General features: G+C 52.8%; 1 protein-coding gene across 4 annotated transcripts in view; it reads right to left on the reverse strand.

The window, feature by feature from the left end:
• The window catches only part of UNC13A (unc-13 homolog A), a 64,041-nt gene extending 46,519 nt beyond the window's left edge, over positions 1-17,522 (reverse strand). For all 4 annotated transcript variants that reach the window (XM_073801936.1, XM_073801937.1, XM_073801935.1 and 1 more), the window contains exons 1-8: positions 17,501-17,522; positions 8,334-8,363; positions 7,638-7,737; positions 5,649-5,766; positions 3,874-3,997; positions 3,108-3,181; positions 2,159-2,213; positions 241-276 (exon numbers count right to left, since the gene is read on the reverse strand). In XM_073801936.1, coding sequence (XP_073658037.1) covers positions 241-276; positions 2,159-2,213; positions 3,108-3,181; positions 3,874-3,997; positions 5,649-5,766; positions 7,638-7,737; positions 8,334-8,363; positions 17,501-17,522 — 559 coding nt within the window. The remainder of the gene's footprint in view (positions 1-240; positions 277-2,158; positions 2,214-3,107; positions 3,182-3,873; positions 3,998-5,648; positions 5,767-7,637; positions 7,738-8,333; positions 8,364-17,500) is intronic.
• Between the last annotated feature and the right edge of the window lie 1,694 nt (positions 17,523-19,216).

Raw genomic sequence — 19,216 nt, forward strand, 5'->3', positions numbered from 1 at the left:
TCCCAGCTGAATCCTCCCACCCAGAGTCACGTTACCCACTCCCCACCAGACAGAGCAGGACCCTCAAACAGATGTTAGTGATCAGGGGGCAGGAGGGCACAAGAGGGGTCTTGCCAGTCCTCTGGCCCCAATGTGCCAGCCACAGGCTCCCCATTTCCCTGAGCAATGGGGCGGGGGCCTCAGGGTCACCGAGGTGCCCACCTCCCCATGGCCTCCCAGAACATCAAGTTGAGTACTTACTCTGCTGCTCGCCCCAGCCAAAATAATTCCAGTTGCCTACAAAGAGAAGGGGCAGAGATAATAAAAGGGAGAAGGCAGAGGGGGAGGCATGGGGAGGGGGGCTCCCCCATCCTCCCCATCTCCTTCTTCCAGCCCAGGACCCCATCCCCTTCTGCCCTGTGTATCTTCCCCGAGGATCACTTTAACCACTGACTTGTTATACCTTCACTCACCACCCCGGGAGGAAGGCAGGATACCACCATTTTTTGACAAGACCACAGGCTTAGCCAGGAAGTAACAAAGAGGGCATTTGGACCCAGGGTTTTCCAACTCTGAAGTTTGGGGTCAGCACTCCTCATTCCTTCCCTCCCCCATCCCCCAGATAATGAAAGAAACACTGAACTGGAAATCCTCAACTTTGAAACACCCCTGTTGGGTGGGTTTTTATTTTTAATCATTCTTGTCCTTTTATAGGTGAAGAGGGCTCAGAAAGGTAGAGTGAAAAGCCTAAAGTCACACAGCCTGAGCATCAGGACCAGGGAGAGAACTACATCTTCATCGCCTCATCCCCAGCATCTGGCATCTCAGAAAAACCACTTTGACCAGAATTCTGACTCCTCTGACACTTGGCTGCCTCCTTCGTGAAATGGGGGTGGTAAGACAGTCCCAAGAGAACTCGGAGGTAAACGCTGGGTGGTAAGTCTCCATTCTCAAATTGAACCCACCTCTTGCTTCAGGTCACCTGCCCAGGTGCTGTTTGTCATCTGCTCCTGCCCCCGCCGTGCCTGTCTCTGCCCCCACCACAATCCTTCAATGACCCCATTCACCAGAGAGGGGGTGTGTAATTTCTTCAGGGCAGTGATGACCCCTCCTCAGGCAGGGAAGATAAGGGACTTTCTCCATATCACACCCCAAGTTAGGAATGAGGTCTCCCAACTGCAGTCCCTCAGCCCCTCCCTCCACCAGGCTCCATCATCACATATCCTGGGCATATGGGGGTGGGGGGAGGTGGACGACGGATACAGGGGAGACTGTGAGAGGGGGGGAAAGGAGGATGCGGAAGCAGATGGAAAAGGAGAAAGAGGTTGAAGTGTGGGGTAGGGACCAAGTGTCATGGGTGGGGGTTTTGTCCTGAGACTATATGATTTTCACTTCCTCCTCACTTCAGACGACTTGGGGGGCACTTTTAGGAGAAAGTCATCTAGACCCGTGGAGACCCGGTCTGGGGGCATCTCAGTGTCCACGGGAGGATAGACACTCTTGAAAATTTCTGCCTTGATGGAGGGACAATATACAGAGAAACATGGTGATCTTCATCATAATTAATAGATATAGCACACTGGAAAGAGAAGCAAACTTGTAGTCCCTCCGACCTGGGTTCAAACCCTGGCTCTGCCTCCTGCCAGGTGTGTGACCTTGGCAAGTCCCTTCTCCCCTTGGGCCTCGGCTTCTTTATCTAAATAAATGTGTGCCTATTATACATGTGTTGGCAGGACTGTCTGTTTGCACCATCTGAGTGTGGGCTGCTTGGGGGTCTGTGTTGGCCTCATGGAAGTTTGATGAATGAGTTCTAAGTCCTCATCTGGGGTCTAATGAATGGAATTGAAGAGTCTGCAAAGTGTTTTTCAAGCCTCCAGATGTTCTGGGTCCTTCCAAAAACCATCAGAATGCGGGGGCTGTCAGGTGCCCCTGTTTCAAAGAGAGGGGCTCTGAGGATCAGAGAGGGATCAGGACATGCCTGTGGCCACGTAGTAAGGCAGGACCCAAACCCAAGTCCCAGATCCCTTTTTCTTTCCACTACACTGTGAGGGGATACTGTGTGCTCTTAGGACTCATATCTCTGGAGACGAGTGACCCATTCATTACACAGGACAGTCATGGGGTAGAGGATGGATGAGGGCTTCAGCTGAAGCCCGGGAAGGAATTGAGAAGTACTTACAACACTGGCTGCTGGGGACAGGAAGAGGCTTGTCTTGTTCATCCTGGAATGAATACTGAGGGGGAGGGAAGGAGAGAGGGTGTGTCTCAGGGGGTGCCAGAAGCCAGAGGATCAAGATGGTCCTCTGTTCTGTTCTATCCTGACTTCTCCCGCCTCCTAAATCCTCTCCCTCTGGAGGAGAAGTATACAGACGTCCACAGAGAAAGAAAGAGGGAGACAGAGACACAAACACAGACCATGAGAAACAGATACAGAAAGAAGAAAAAGAGACACAGATGAGGGAAAGAAACAGAGGAAAGAGAGAGGAAACACTGACGCAGGGAGCTGAAGAAAGGTGATGAGAACTCAGGTTGGACAAAAATTGCTAACATGTGAGTGTTGCCCCTTTGCCCTCCACCTCCCACTAAAGGGTGTTCTAGCCTTGCCTGCTATTTCTTCCCTGCCCTCACCTTCTGAAGATTGTCTTCAGGGCCACACTGGGTCTTTGAACTGTGAAAATATAGAGTGTAGAAGAAGGGGGATGGCATGGAAGAACAGAGGTACAGAGGCTAGGGCTGGGAGTGGGGGAGGAGAACTTTTAAGAAAGCCTGAAAGTGTGACTCAAGGAGTTGAGGGTTGAGGGGCAGAAAGGGGGTGTAAGAACTGTTACAGGGCCTCTATATCTCCTTGATGGTATTTGGTAAATACACAACTTGACTCGATTGAAATTGTCGTGTCATTGGTGGACCGTATGTTCCTTGACACCATCGTTGGTTCGAGACTGGACCACATGGGTCAGTGATTTAGTCAGGTTACAAAGAGTTAGAGACACAGACACAGGGAAAGACAAGTGGAAAGAGAAACAGAGACAGAGAATGGAGGACAGGAGGAGACACGGAGAGAGAGGGCGAGAGAGAGAGAGAGAGAGAGAGAGAGAGAGGAAGAAAAGAGCCCCCATGCCAACGCTCACCTCATCCTGGTCCCGCATGGCATTCAGCTGCTCCAGCTTCTTGGCCCAGTAGCGTGCCTCCTCCTCAGGGATGTCTGGAAGCAGAGACCTGGCCGTGAGCCTGGAAGCCCCTCCCTGCCCCTCAGCCTCCAGCCAATGCATGCTGCAGGCCTATGGGGCTGGTCTCCAGTGGGTGGGGGAGAGGAAGGGAGGAGGGGGTGGCACCCCTGACAACACCCCTCCACCACACACCCAGAACTGCCTTGGGAATGGGTGGCGGATGGGAGAGGAGCTGCATCCTAGCATTACCAGGACGGGGACATCATGGGTTCTTGGAAGGATGATGTGGGAGAACTGAGCTGCTTCCAGGAAAGGTAAAGAGGCCTCTCTGTGTCTCTGCCTTTGTTGATCTCTACATGTCTCTCTCTCTCTCTCTCTCTCTCTCTCCATTTCTCTGTCTCTGTCTTTCTGCCTTTGTCTGTGTCTTCTCCACATCCAGCTCACCTCTGCAGCTTAAGACCTCACCAAGGACCAGCTAAGACAGCTCAGACCTGAGCCCCGTCGGTTGAAAAGCACTTGCAGCCCACTGGTGGCCTGCAGGAGCTGGACTGTACTCCGCGTGCGGCAGGCGTACATCTCTGCTGACTTGCTGTAGCCCAGGAGACTCTCCTCTTGGGAGGGGGAACCTCATCCTCAGAATAAAGTGTTGTCTGGACCCAGCTAGACCTGACCATTCTCCTGGGGCGGGGTGAGGGTCCCACCCCTCCCAAGCCCCCGCCACACTCACCTAAGGGCAGTTCAAAGCGGGTGTCAAGGAGGATGCGGTGGAAGGTGGGGTCCTTAGTGCCGCAGATCTCACTGTCCGCCATGATGACCTGAGAGTCCAGGGTCAGCCACTCTCCGGGGCCCTCCTGGGGTGTGGGTTGGGTAACAGGGGTTAGGGTTCTGGGGGAGGTGTGGCGGGTAACGTATCTGCTGCACACTGACCAACAGGCTCCCTATTCTCAAATGAAATGTCTCCCTCACCCCATCTTACGCTTACCCCGAGAGCAAGGGCCATGTCCCCACTTTAGATGAGGAAACCAAGACTCAGAGAAGGAAGGTCTCAATCCAGGGCAACATGGTGGGTCCAGAGAACCCAGAAGCAAGGACCCAGAGAGAGAGACCTGTAGGGTCAGGTAGGGGCGGTCCCAGCCTTGCACAGCACTCCTCATCCCTAACGAGGGGTTATGGGGCCCCGACTTCAGATAAAAGGCATGATCCTCCCACCATTCAGGGAGGATACCCGCTGAGTGAATGAACCAGTCCCCCTTGGTTCAGGGAAATGAGCCCTTGAGCAGCTGGGGTCCACTCTGAACCTCAGTTTCTTCATCTCTGAAATGAGAATGATGCTCTGCAGAATATTCCTTCTGCAGCCCCAGGGAAAGGCTGGCAGTGATGGGGGAGTAGTCCAGGGTCCCTTGCATAGGTCATGGTTGTCCCAGGTGACTAGGCCTTCCTCACACTTGGAGGGTCACTGAGGAAATTTTGGGTCGCCCACAAGCCTTCCTTTTGGACTCGCCTGGACTATTGCGCCTCTTTCCTCCATCTCCATTTATTCATTAAAAAATAAGCCCTACCTGGTGCCTGCTCTAAGCTTGGTCCACATTGGGCAATGCCTGAGAAGCCCACAGTCACAGGAGATAGAGCCTGACACAGACACCCACAACACCATGAAGTCAGGGCCAGGCCAGAAGGAGGGAGGGGATGTGAGGAATCCAGGAGGAAATTAGGGAGGGCTTCCTGGAGGAGAGGGCATGGGAGCTGGGCTTAAGGGTGATGGAAAGGAGGACACTTGAAACCCAGGGAACAGCATATGTGAAAGTTCAGAAGCTATCCCTGGGCCCTGTGAGGAGTGTAGGTTTAGGTGTGGGGGAAATAAGACTGGCAAAGTGGGTTGGTGCCGTCTGGAAGGCCTCCCAAGGGTGATGGGCAGGGAGGGCAGGATTGGATCTTAGGTGCCAAGTGGAGAGGGTGAAATTTAAGGCCAGGAGGTTAGAGAGGAGGCCAAGGTTATTTTCTTTGGGACTGGCGTAAACTCCCTGATGCCCATCTGGGCACAAAGTGCTAGTTGCTTGCAATATCCCTTCTCCTTTCTTCCATAGGGATGCATTTCTAGCTGGACCCAGGGCTATGCAGCTTAAGACTGCATTTTCCAGACTCCCTTGCAGGTAGGTGGTGCCACATGACAGTTCTGGCCAATGAAAGCCAGCTTCCAGTTTGGGCCCTTAATTAGGAGTGCAAACCCCTTCCCTTGTTACATTTCCCTCCCCTGACTGGAATGCAGATGTAATGGTAATGCTTGAGCAGCCATCTTGGGCCATGAGGTGGAAGCCACATGAGGAGAAAGGCAGAGCGACAAGATGGAAGGAGTTTAAATCCTGTCGACTGGAGCTGCCACTGCAGCCCTGGATGTCTACATGAACATTGTCAGGGAATGGAGATAGATGTCCATCTTGTTTAGACCACTGGCCTCTGGACCCCTCCCAGGCACTCTTATCCAACCCTCATCCCACCACTCACTTCGTTGGACTGGCGGATGGTCCGCAGAGGGATCCACACAGTGCCCACCATCGTGTCCCAGATGAGACCCTTGTTCCATACCTCCACCGTCAGCCCCAAATCCAGGCGGTTAATTTCGCTGTGGAGAGAGGTAATGAAGACTCAGAAAAGTCAGTTCACTCGCCTTTGGACACATGACCAACAAGAATTCAAACCCAGGCCTGGGTGAGTCCTAGTCAGGAAGGTAACACAGCAGTTCTTGTTTTACAGAGGGGAAACTGAGGCCAAAGGACTAAGTTACATGCTCAGGGTATCACAGCAGAACCAGGATTCCAAGCTGAGAAAGAAGGAATGGGGACAGGTGTCGCATGTCTCCTGTAACCCCAAATCACCTGGCCCTTCCTCTAGCCCTCAGACCTTGAGAATGCTGGTTAAGTGAGGAAGAGGCTCAAATGCCCTCCATGGCTCCCTATGACCCCAAGATAAGGGCATTTGTGTTGCCTCCATCCTTCCCAGTGTCATCTCTAACCAATCATATGAGGACACCCTTGAGCATATCAGTGATTACACCTCTAAGCACTTTCCCTGCAGACTCCATCCCGGAAATATGCAGATTTGGTAGTAAACCTTGGTGAATGTCCAATTCACTGAATCTACCAATTTACCAAAGGTTTATCTTAAGGAATGTTCTTGAATATATCTGTTGACCGTGACCTGGTCATTCAGTAACTGGCTTTAGGGGGAGTTGGGGACCACTCTGTCCTGCCCCCTTCACATTTTCCTAGAATTGTAGAGCCAGCTCCTTTCTTCCTTCCCCAAGTGCTCCTCTGCTCCAGAATCCCAGGTCTGGATTCCCTCATGGCCTCCACTAGTGACAGTCCCCAGGCAGGCTCTGCTCAGGGGTTGAGGGCTGCCTGGGTCCAAATCCCAGCTCTGCTATGTACAGGCTGTATGACACTGAGGAGGTGGCTTTGTCCCTCTGGTCCTCTGTTTCCTCATCTGTAAAATGAGGATTATGTTAGCACCCTCCCTCCCAGGGTTATAAGCAAAATTGATTTAATCAAAGCCTTAGAAGAAGGCATGGCACATGTTGGCCATCATCAGAGTAGGTGGGATGTAATAGGAGTCCCTGAGTAGCTCCAGGTTGAGGGGAGGGTCCAGGTCATGAATTCATTCAGCTATTAGACAAATATTTATCGAGCACCTATTGTGTGCCAGGCTCTGTGCTTGGCATGGAGATCACAGTGGGGACAGAGACCAATAGGGCCTTACCCACGTGGAGCTCAAAGTCCAGGGGAAGGGGCCAGAAAGGTGTCAAAAATCACACAAATAAATAGAATAACAATTGGTGACAAGGCCTGAAATTACTGTTCAGTTGCAGCTTGAGGGTGGTGGTCAGGGAAGACTTCCCTGAGGAGGTGACACAGCTGAGACCCAAAGGACAGAGGGAGTCAGCTGGGATGGGGAGAGAGGGGGAAAGAAGAACAAGAGCAAAGGTCCTGGAGCAGGAACAAGCTGGACATGTTGGAGGAACAGTGCAGAGGTGGGTGTATCTGGGGCAGGTGAGACAGGAGAGATGAAGCAAGATACTGGTGTGAAGTCCCAGGGGCCGGGCCTTGGGGGGCTGTAGGGACGGATATGGGTTTTGCTCTCAGGTTGATGAGCCACAAGCCCCAGGCAAGTTTGGAGAGTGACCGGATGTGATTTGCAATTTTAAAAATATCCTCCTTGCTGCCTAGAGAACAGATTGCAGGAGGTGGATGGCAGCAGGAGGCCAGGGTGGAGGCTGGCGGGCAGAGAGGACTTGGCTGGTGGCCTCGGAGATAAAGGGAAGCGATTGGATTCGGGAAGTGCTTTGGAGGCAAAGCTGATGGCTGGACGCAAGGCTGAAGGCAGAGCGAAGGGAGTCCCAGACGACACCCGGGTGTCCGGCTGTGCCCTGCAGGACCAGCAAAGTGCCTGGCTGTGCCAGGGGGCGTGGCCATTCAGGTCCAGTCGCTGCAGACTCACAACATGAAATCCTGCTCCCAGCTGGGCTGGCTGCCCCGTACGGCAATGGTCGTGCTCTTGACATTCTGCACCTTCAGGGTCACATATGTATTGAATTTCTCTGTGGCGGTGAGAGAAGAGGTCAGTGCAAGGGCTCAGGGACTCCCCCATACCCCTTCCCAAGCTCTCAATAACACCCCTATGATCCCTCAGGGGCTGTGAGTTCTTGGGCCCACCCCCGGCCCAACACCCTGAGGTGCTTCTGTGCCTCCACTCCCAGACCAGTCCCCAGAGCCCCACCCCCAGCCCCTCAGAGCACTAGGGAGGGGCCTTGGTGCAGGGAGATGTGGAGTTTTGGGATAACTGGTCCTGATGCTTAGAAATGACTTCGTCTAATGTCCTTGGACATAGGAAACTTCCTTTGCCTCTCTGAACCTCACTTTTCTCACCTGCAGCCTAATGTAAGTGTCCCCACCCTATCTCTTAGGATCCTGGGAAGCACCATTGGCTCAGGGTGAGCCCCACTCCCACTGGAGTCTTCAGGGGATGGCTGGGAAGACTGCTGGGACCCTAGAGCAAGTCTGACACGCTCTGTGATGCTCAGCAGACAAAGAGCCCAAGTTCCCCCTCCCTGGCTCAGACACCCTCTCCCGTCTCTCCAAGAGACCGACAGACAGACAGATAACACAGGAGAGGACAGGAATAGAGGCCACTTACCTTGGGCACCATCAAACTTGGCTTTTTTGACTGTGGAGAGAGACAGAGAGAGGGAAGGGAGACGGGGAGAGAGTTGGGGAGGAGAGAAAGAGACACAGAGAGACACATGAAAAGAGAGACATAATGAGAGAGGAGAGAGATACAGAAAGAAAGAGACAGAGAGAAGAGAGGCAAAAAATAGAGAGCAAAAGAGGCCAATAAAGAGACCGAACAGATTTAAAAAACAAAACAAAACAAAATAACAACCACAAAAAAAAACCAAGATAAAGACAGCGGCAAAATCAGAGACAGAGGCAAAGACAATGAGAGGAAGAGAAATAGGGAGAGGAGGGAGGCAGGGATGAGAGGGAGAGAGAGAGAAGCCATCAGACAGATAAGCATAGGCAGACCTGGGGTGGAAGGAAGTTTGGACCTTGGGAGCAGTCCATGTCCCACCCTCCTCCCCATCAAACTCCCCTGTAGCTCCCTCCCTCCAGTTGTGACTTCACCAAAATTGAACAAGATTCAAAAGAAGAAGCTGCGCAGGTGGCAGGAGAGGCTTCTTACAGGAAGTCCTCCAGGATTGCTTCAGAAGGAGGAGGGGAGTTGGGCAGGAGGAGGTAGGGGAGAAAGGAGAAAACAACAGCCAATGATTCCCATCCCCTTGTTAGACCAGTGAGACTTCTCCGCGAATTGTCCAGCTCAGCCTGTCCTCCTGAATGCTTCCAGGGTTTAGAGTCTCATATTCAAAGGGGACTGGGTGAGGTGGGAAAAAACAACCCAGAGAGCTGACTCCATAGTGCACATAGAGATATCCCAGTCCTGGCCAGTAGGTTGCTAGAGCTTGTCCAGCCCAACCTGCCCGTGAAAGGTGCAACCCAAATATACCTCAGGGTTCCACGTGGTCCAGTCTCTTCGTATTTCCCATAACCCCACAACCCCAAGTGATTCAAAGCAATTCCACTCTTTACTAGATTTTCTCACAGGACATTAAACTTTCCCTTTCATTACCTCTCAAACTCTGCATCTGCCCCCAATGCATTTCTCTACCATTACTCTCTACTCCCACCTGAAACCTGCTCCCAAACTGAGACCTCTCGATTTCTATATTTCTTCTCCCTTTAACATTTTCAAATGAATATTTTTGTTTGAGTAGGCAATACACCCACATTTTACAAAATCCAGAGCAACGGAAAGATCATACAATGAAGATAAGGCTTTTTTTACTCCAGCTCTCACTCTCCCTCCTGGATGCAATCAACAGTACCAATTCCTTGTGGTACTAGAGACGCATCGGCAATCATGTGCACATGTGCATTATTTTATTTCCTACACAAATGGTAGCATTCTACACCCTCTGCAGAACCTTTCTTTTTCTCAGTATGTCTTAAAGAGGGTGTGCAAGTAAGTTGAAGGATAAATTCCTAGAATCAGAATTGTGTTTCTATTCTTTCTTCTTTTTTTTTGAGAGTCCAGTTCAGCCTTTTTCTGGGCAAGTGCCACAGCCTCCTATCTGGGATCCAGCCTCCCATATGGGGTTCATTTCTCTGTCCTCACCACTTGAATTTCTTCCTCAAAAAAGCACCTGAATGGAGCCAGTGAAGAGAGAATTCTCATCAAGGGTGGGGGAAGTAGAGTGGTTCTAAACACTTGTCAGTAAATACTATTTTTTCCTGTTGCAGACAGACTGTGGGGAGGATGAGGTTGGGGGTGGGGATTGATGCCCAGAAGCACTGAGTGAGCTCCCCAGAGTTGCAGAGCAGTAGAGGGAGTGAGTGCCTTCCTATGCCAACACCACCACCACCCCAAGACCCAGATTTTAAATGCATATGGGTTGGGCATTATGCCCGCCATACCTGGGTTTGGGTTTGGGAGGTAGAATGCAGATAGAGCCCTTGACTGGTCATCGGGAAAGGTGAGCCCTTGTTCAGCATGGAGTCGGGTGGAGCTGGGTTCAGATTATGGTGCTGTGTGACCCTGGGCAAGTGAACCCCCCTCTCTGGGCTTCCATCTCTGTCTCTCTCTCTTTCCCCCACATCCAAAATCAGTCATCGAGTCCTGTCTTCCCCACCTTCCCACTCAAGGCACATGACTGCACATGCAAAAGTCCCTCTCTTGCGGGAGAGGGTCCCTACCCCTGTCCCACATGCCCCCTCTCATAGTCTCATCCCCACCCAGGCCACAGAGAGCTCAGCCACCCAGCCCCTCATCTCTGGGACTGAGTGAGGCTCATGGGCACTTAGGACTGTGTCCAGCAGTAGCTCCAGGCCTCCCTCCTGGGGGACCTCCAGCTTGCAAACCTGATGACTCTGTGAAGGGGGAGGAGGGTGCAGGGGGAGGGCGGGGAGGGAGAATGATGGGAGAGACACAGAGGCTCAGAAAGGCACATACATGGAGGGACCAACATGAGGAGAGAAAGGAAAAGGAGGGAGGAAGAAGTGAGGGGAGATAAGACATGATAGTCAGAGACACAGAGAGACACACAGATTTTCACTAGGGAGGGCAGGCAGGGAAGATGTTGCAGAGAGGAGAGGCAGGATTGGGAGAGAAAAGCTGGGGGTGGGAACCAGAGGGGAGGTAGGTGCCAGGCCCTGGGAGATCTGAGGGACTCACTGGGGTATGACCGAACCTGGGCCCCACTCTGCAACTCCCTTTCTGTGTCCCTTTTTTACAGACCAGGGGCAGAGCTCAGAGGGGAAGCCAGTTGTCCAAGGTCTGTCGTCCATCCTCTCCTCTAGGGAGGAGGTCTCTCGCTGTCTCCTTCCTTCTGATTCTGTTTCTCTCCACCCCTGTCATCCCCTTGTCACGTCTTTCTGTCTCTCTTCTTCCCTTCCTCCCTCTGCCTCTGTCTTTCCTGTTCCCAGTCCCTTATCTCTCCCCCTTTCCTCCTCCCTAAGTCTCTCTGGTAATGGGCTCAGTTGGGGCCCACAAGCAGTGGGAGATTGCCGGAGAGCTCTAGCTCTAAGAGTGAGCCCCCGGGCCCCTTCAGAGAGTTCAGGGTGAGGACATCAATATATGTTCATCACTGGGGACTCAGAGCGGGGAGGGGCAGACTCAGGGTGGGTGACGGGGCTCAGAGAAGAATGGGGAGTCAGGGAAGGAGCCTCAGAGTAGGAAGCTCATGGCGGGGAATAGGGTGTGCGATAAGGAGGAGGGTGGTAGGGGACTAAGGGAAGGGGCCTCGGAGAGCTTGGAGGAGGCTCATGACGGGGGAGGGGACTCAGGAAGGGTGGGTGGCCTCAGGGAAGGGGCTCAGGGGATAAGAGGGCTTGGAGGTAGGGGCTCGGGGTGGGGGGCGGATGGGGCTCAGAGAAAGAGCCGAGTCTCTCTCTGCCTCTCTCTTCCCCGTCAGCAAGAGGAACCCGAGTCATTGTCGCCTTCACCGCCGTCATCGTCATCACATCTCCGCCCCGCTGCCTTCCTCTTGCCTGCGGTATCGGGGTCACCAGGGCGGAAGCGCCGCCCCTCCTTCACGAGCTCCTGGTCACAAGCACGAAGCTATTTATAACGTGGGCGCGGAGGGCGTGAGCGACGCGACCGCGGGGAGTGCTGAGTGGGGGAGGTGCCCACTGACGGGCGGGCAGGAGATACCGCGTCACGCCAGGTCAGCAGACTGCGCGGCCTCCCCGGTCCCCGCCCACCCCCCGCCCCCATCAGCGCTGGCTGATTAATGTGGTCGCACAGGCAGTTGTGGCCCAGGGCAGAATCGGTGGAAGTGAGAGCAGGGGCTCATTGGCGCTGCCAGGCTCTGGGCTTCAGTTTCTGCATCTGGGAAATGGGGCAAGGCAAGCCTAGTTGGTCTCACTTTCTTCTCCCCTTTCTCTTCCCTTCTTCTTCCTTCCTCTTCCTCCCTCTCCCCTTTCTTCTTCATTATTATTAACATCAGCATTATTATACTGTTATTACTACTATGATTATCATTACCGTTACTAGTATCATTACTATTTTTATTATTTGGTTGAGTTCGAAGTGTGCTCCTGGCCTGGACGACCCTGGATACTAATTGAGGTAGACTCCAGTCCTTGGGGCATCTGGTCCATAACCTGCCAGTCCTGGGAGTGGGAGTGGGGGAATAGAGAACTCCAGCCATCAGGGGAAGCGGCTGAAAGCCCACCCACAGGACATGCTTATCAGGTGTCAGAAGACACTACAAGTGGTGGAAGGAAAGAATAGAGAATTCAGAAATAGATTCTAGGATGTTTGGTATTTAATATGTGATGTCGATAGCAGACAAGGGCTTTGGGGTAAGGATATTGGTCTCTCTGGCTTTGCATCTGGGAGAGAATAAATGAGGACTCTCATCCTCCATGGACAGAAATAAGCCAGGGCCAGACTGAAGCCTTAGATGTAAAAAACACACCAAGAAACTTGACAGATATTCTGTCTGTGTTGTTTACCAGGTACCACTTAGAACTAGGCCTGGCACATAGTAGTTGCCCATTAAATAGTGTTCACTGAAGGAATGACGTCATTGCCCCCTCCAGCAGCCCTACGCGAAGATGGGGTCCCGCGGAGTGGGCGCTGTCCACTGTGCTGAACTCAGCGTCTCCTCCCTGAACTGTCCACGGTGCTGAACTTTTCATCCCTGCCCACGTACCTCCAAAGAGTTGGCACCTCTTTTGCGCCCTATGTATTACTGAGCCCTCCTCAGGCCTGAGAACGCAGTGAGCTCTCAGGAAATGTCCTACACTCACGAACCTCTTTCCAGAAAGCTTTTAGTCCCCACTAATAAAAACACCATCACAGATTTCTCCTGTCTTTGGCTCACACTTATTGACCCTTTCCACAAGCCAGGCATCATGCCAAGTTCTCTGCGTGCCTCATATGACTGGAGAGTTCCAGAAAACCTAGGCAGTGGGCACTATTAGTGTGCCCATTTTACAGATGGACAGACTGAGAAAGGAAGAAGATATGGGACTTTTCCGGACGTGGTGGATTTAGGGATTCAAACCCAGACCTCCTGGACTCAGGATGTCCTGGTTCACACCTCACAGAGGAAGCTCATTGTGTGTGGGAGGCAAGTGAGGTGCAAGATATGGAGGCTAAGATTGCAGCCCTGAAGGTGAATCAGAGCCAACACCGGAGGCATCCTATGAGGTTGCTGAGAGCAAAGATCAGATGCAGACCCCCCTGGCTGTGTGGTATCAGAAACAGTAAGAGACAGAGGGATTTGTGAAGTCTTCCTGGGAGAGGGGCAGGGGAAAAGCCATGATGAATGGGAGATCGTGATATGTCTGTTTGCTGAGTGGATGAAGAAAAAAGGGGATCTCAGGACAGATTCTCACCCCGTGGTAGGGTCTCCAGGTTCTGGGGGCTGAGGGGAGGTTCGACTTTCACTTTTCACTCCCAGTAGGCTGTGGAGTCAGGCAGCTACACCTCTGGCTCTGTGGCACCAGGCGAGTTGTTGAACCTCCCAGAGCCTCGGTTTTCCTCATCTCTAAAACGAGTTGCTCTGAGGATTAAAGAGGGCAATGGGCATAATAGTCCTCAACAGTGTGCCTATAGAATGCTGGATAGATGGGGCTTGTTGTAGATATTATTATTAGTTGTGCAGTAAACTCACTCTCAAACGCATTTGCTAATTTATATGCAATATTCAGTCATCAAATATTTATGGAACATTTTAAACATTGAGTGGCCTGGCAAAATGTCATGATGCACGTAGGAAAGTCTAGAACCAAATCCCTGCCACCACACTTTTGGGCTTGCTGTGCCCTCCACCTAGAGCATGGTCTCCCTTCTGCTCAGTTCCCCTTCATCTTCTGAGACTCAGGCAAATGGTGATGATGGGAACAGGGTAGGCTTCCCAGAGGAAAAGAGCCATAGAAACGCTCCTCTCCATCTCCCGCAGCCTTTCCCCATCTCCCCCACTCTGACCCCACCAGCATGATGCCAGGAGTAAGGCTTGGTCCCCAGAGCCAGGAACAGTGCCTGACATATAGTGGGTGCTCAATGCTTGCTGAGTAAATATATGAATGAATTCACAAAGGAACAAGGTGGCACTTGCTGTTAGCAGCCTCAGAACTCTGCCAAGACTTAGCAAGTGGATTAAGGTGGGGGGGGCAATGGGGCTCCACATAGAGAAAGAGATGAGAGGGGGCAGAGGCAAGGTCTGTACAGGGTGGTCTCCCATGTGTTAGTGCAGGACATGCACACAAGAACTTACATTTGTGTGTTCTTGAATGTGTATTTGCTCGTGTTACCAGTGCAGGCAAGTGAGTGTATATGGGTGTATGTGTGCATGTGTAGAGGGACATGTACTCATGTGCACCATCTGAGTGCAGGTGAGGGTCTGCACGTATGTGCTGGGGAGTGGGGTGTGACTGTATGTGGGACATGCTGGTTTGTGTGAGTTTAGGTACGTGCAGGTTTTTGAGTGATATGTTAGGTAGAGACACAAGTTGGGGTGTGTGATATGCAGTTGTATAGCCTGTGTATTTCTGTATACTTGCATGCATGTACACACTCATGTGTGCAACATTACTCACCTATTCAAAGTGACTGCTTTGAGTGTCCAGGCAAGTGTTATCGTGTGTGTACATATATGGCCTTGGCATTTGATCGTGTGTATACATGTGTTTCTTGGGATTCAGGGCCCTAACAGGTATATATATATACATGCCTGAGGGGTAAGGCATGGGTAGATCTTTAGGCAACATGGCTATTGTGAACATTAATCACGCATATCCGTGTGTGTGCTTGTGTGCAGACACACATGCCTGTAATGTGGGGACAATGTCTATGGCGCAGGGTGACTGTGTCCAGTATATATGTATGTGTGTGTGTTCACATGGGCATGTGAACCTGTACATGTGTCCGTGAATGTGCAGTCAGAGGCAAGTGGTCTTCATAGAGACTTGGTGAATTCTGAGCCTTTCTGTCCACACCATACACTCTGAACGTTCCAGTCCAAGTGTATGCAGATGTGGGCAATCATGGGTGCGTCCCTGGCTCGGGAGCAGGTATTTCCTCAACTCTAAGGATAAACTCAGATCCAAGAAAAGCCCTCTCAGCCTAGTTGCCTTGCTCCCTCTTCTTTCCCCCTCAGCCCTCAAGGCCTCCCACTCTGGGCATCTCCCCCACACTTCTCAGCATTTCCCTCTCCCCACTTCTCCCAATCTCCCTGCACCCAGCCTCTCCCAGCATCCACTGCTCCCTTTACACCTCAGGGCTCTACCTCCCACCTCATCCCAAGTCTTGCTCTTCCCAGCGACACCCCTCTACTCAGCTGGTGACTCCTTCTCTAGAAGTTCCACAAAATCATCCCACACTCTTCTTCCCCTAGGCCTCCGATTTAGGAAGCCTCACCCCACTTACTGCCTCCGCTTCACACCACCCCTGCAGCCAAGACTCCAGTGTGCATCAGAGTTAAGGGTGAGATTCTAGAAAAGCCCAGCTCCGAAGACGGGGGTGAGGAGCAGAGGAGAGCAAACTTGGAGGAGTCAGCCAGCAGCCCACATGCCCCCTCCTCCAGTGCTATCCCCTCCCAAGTGTTAGGCAGCTCAGAGAATGGGGAGGGGCCAGGAGGGGGGTTGGACGTTCACTTCCCCCTACCCTTGGGCCTAGTCTGTGAGGGCTTCATGGGGGTCCACTCCACCTCCTGACTCCCCTAATTCCCTAGGCTAGGGGTTGAATGAGTTGACTTTTGATCTTACTGGCCATTCTCCCACCATCAGCCCCGACCGTTGGGAACGAGCTCAAGGAAAGGAGGCCCCTGTCCCTTTAAGAACACCCGCGTCCACGCCGGCCCAGCCCCGCGCGAGCAGCACACGGGAAGCCACCGCGGCGGGGAGCGGGCGGGCGGGGCTGGGTTTGTGAATGGAGAGGCACAGGAGGAGGGGGGAGGGGGAGGGGCAGTGGGGGAGGTTCCCGGCTCCTGGGCCTGCCCACCCGGGTCCAGGAGGAGGCTGGGGTTCATATCTCTCTCTCTCTCTCTCTCCCAATTTTTCTCTCTCTTTCACACACACACACACACACACAAACAGCACACTCCCGGCTGCCTGAGGTCTCCCTAAGCCTGCCTTCTCAGGCTTAGCGGATACACCCCTTCTCCCACCCCAGGCCTTCTTGAAAGGAATAGAGGCGAAAGGGGTGGACCCCAACCCTTAAAACCCAAGGTTGAGACCTCTATAAACCTTGAGCCCTGTTTCACCACCACCCCTACCGCCAAGGTTTCCTGCTAAGAACTCAGAATTGCCCCAGTCGCCTTGGTCCAAGTGGGCTGGCTTCTCCCCCAACCCTGCCTCAGGGGTGAAGGGGGGGGCAGTCATGCCCCTCCCGAGTCTCTTTCCCTCCACCCACCCCAACGCAGAAGGTGGGCCTGGGCGTGGGCCTCGATGCAGATGGCGTTCTGGCCCCAAAATAGCTCCACCCCACCTCTCTTTTCCTCCCTCCAGCGCAAAGTGGGTGAGGTGAGGATGGGTCGTGAGGGGTGCAGGGTGGTACTGCACTTCCAAAGGGTCGGCTCCCTGCGGAGAAGGCCGGATTTGCATGCGGAGGGGCCAGAGAGGGCGGGGAGGGGGAGGCCCTCGGGCGACTGCCCCAGCCTCCACTAGAGAAGGCAAAGAGTTAACCGGAAAAGTGCCCCCAGACCCCCCAATCACAGCCCTCTCATAATGCTGGAAGGGGTCTCCCCCACCCCAGTCCTCTCCGCTCCCAGGGTGAGGGATACCTAGAGCTCACCGTAGTCCTAATGACCAAGCCCCTCTACCCAGATCTTACACGCTCAGGGCTTGGAGACCGCTCCCCCTCCACTCCTCTCCGAATTCCGAGCCCTGCCTGCAGCCCAGCTCACAGCCCAAGACTCCTTCCAAGCACCCTGCAGGATTCATTTGAACTACCCAGCCCGGCTCCTTCCACACGAACCCGCTAATAACCTGTTCTACACAGACGACCCAATCTAGACCGTTTCCAAATGGAGCCTCAGACCCCTGCCCGCGTCCACACGGGCCTCCGCGTTCAGCCGTGTCCACACGACCCCAGTAGCGGCAACCAGGACCCCCTTAGAGCCCAGCTGCATCTACACTGATCACCCTCTCAGGCGCCCTGACGCGTCTACAAGGGCTACCCCCTCAAAACCCAGCCGCGTGTACTCGGGTCACCCCATCAGGAGCCCAGCCGCACCCACACGGACCCCGAGCCCAGTCCTGGTCCACATCGGTTCCCCGCCCTGCAGCCTCGCCTCTTACCTCCAACGCATAGTAGAGACATGTCTCCAGAGTCGCCGGCGGGCCGGCTCTGTCAGGTCGGCCTTAGCTGCCGCTGGGTTGGGGCATGGCGGGGGCTGCAGCCCGCGCTCAGCTCACGCCGGGGCCCGGCCTCCGCCGCCTGCCATCTTGGTTCAGCACCGGGGGCGCGGACAGCTCCTGACGTGGTGCTGATGCGGGGCTGGTGGGCGGAGCCTGATGGGGCGCGGGTGCTGCAAGCTCTGGGGTGAGGGTGGGGTTTAAAGGGCAGGAGCCGGGTGGGAGCTGAGGGCAGCCATCACGCAGGTTCCCTTCTGGTTCTGCGTGTTTTCGTCTCTCCTTTAGCTCTCAATCTTGAGTCGTTTGCTGTCTCTCAGCTCTCCCTGAGTATCTCTATTCCTCTGTCGCTATGTCTCGTTCTCTTTGCCTCTGTTTCTCTGTCTCTCTCACTGGGTCTCTCTATTCCCCTGACTCTTTGTCTCCCTGTCTCTCTCGGTCATGTGTCTCCCTCGGAGCCTCTCTCCGTTCAATCTCTCTGTGTTTCTGCCACGTCTGTTTAGGTCTCTCTCTGTCCCTGTTTCTCTCAGCCTGTGGATCTTGGCACACACTCGGACTGGATTCCACCCTTCACTCCTTTGTGTAACTGGCAAACTCCTATTCATCCATCAATGCCCAGTTTGAATATACTCTTCTCCAGAAAGCCTTACCTAATTCCCCCAAACTGAGCCCTTACTCCACATTTCTGGACTCTCCCAGACCCCAACTCTTCCTCTGGTTGGACCCTGACCCCAACACAGCTCTGCTCACCACCCCTCCCCACACATCTAACCAGGCAGTTCCGTGTGAGCCGGTGCCCTAACACACCTAATACACAAACCTGTTCATTGTTTATCTCCAGTACCTAGAACAGTCCCGAAGGCTGAGGCCCACAGAGTCCCCAGCCTCCAGCACACATGACGGAGCTTCATAAACACAAGATGTATATGGAGTTAGTCACAAGGGAGGCATGTGTTCAAAACCCAACTCTGCCTCTAATCACTGGCATGACCTTGGGCAAGTCATGTGACCACTCTGCCTCAGTTTCCCTACCTGTAAAACAGAGATAACAGGACCTATCTCCCAGAGTTGCAGGAGTTATTATATCAGTTAACACCTGAAAGCACTTGGAATAGTAATGTATAATGTCAACCATTGTTGAGATTCTCATTGCTTTTAAAATTTTTATTACATATTGATTAACCATAGGTAAGGAGTAAGAAGCAGCAATGACAGGCTTGAATAAAGAACAATACCATCATAATGGTAGACCCCATAGGCCACTGTCCCTCCCCAATCGATTGTCCCTTCCCTCTGAAGGAAGAGTTACGTCTAATTTTGTTTTTCATTCCCCTACTTTTCCTTAGAGTTTTACCACATATTTATCAGCAAACAGTACAGGGTTTAGTTTTGTGTGTTCTTGAGCTGTCCATAACTAAAATAAAACATTCACATTGTTATAACTTGGTTTTTTTGCACAACATGGTTTTACTGCTATTCATCTGAGTTTCTTGTGGTTAGCTGTAATGCATGCATTTTTCACTGCTGTATAGTGTTCCTTTGAATTAGTACATATTTGATTATCTATTTTCCAGTTGGTGGACTTTTTTAAAATATAAATTTATTTTATTTATTTATTTTTGGCTGCCTTGGGTCTTCGTTGCCGCACGCGGGCTTTCTCTA

The sequence above is a fragment of the Tursiops truncatus genome, chromosome 3 (assembly GCF_011762595.2).
Source record: "Tursiops truncatus isolate mTurTru1 chromosome 3, mTurTru1.mat.Y, whole genome shotgun sequence".
Classification (NCBI taxonomy): Eukaryota; Metazoa; Chordata; class Mammalia; order Artiodactyla; family Delphinidae; genus Tursiops; species Tursiops truncatus.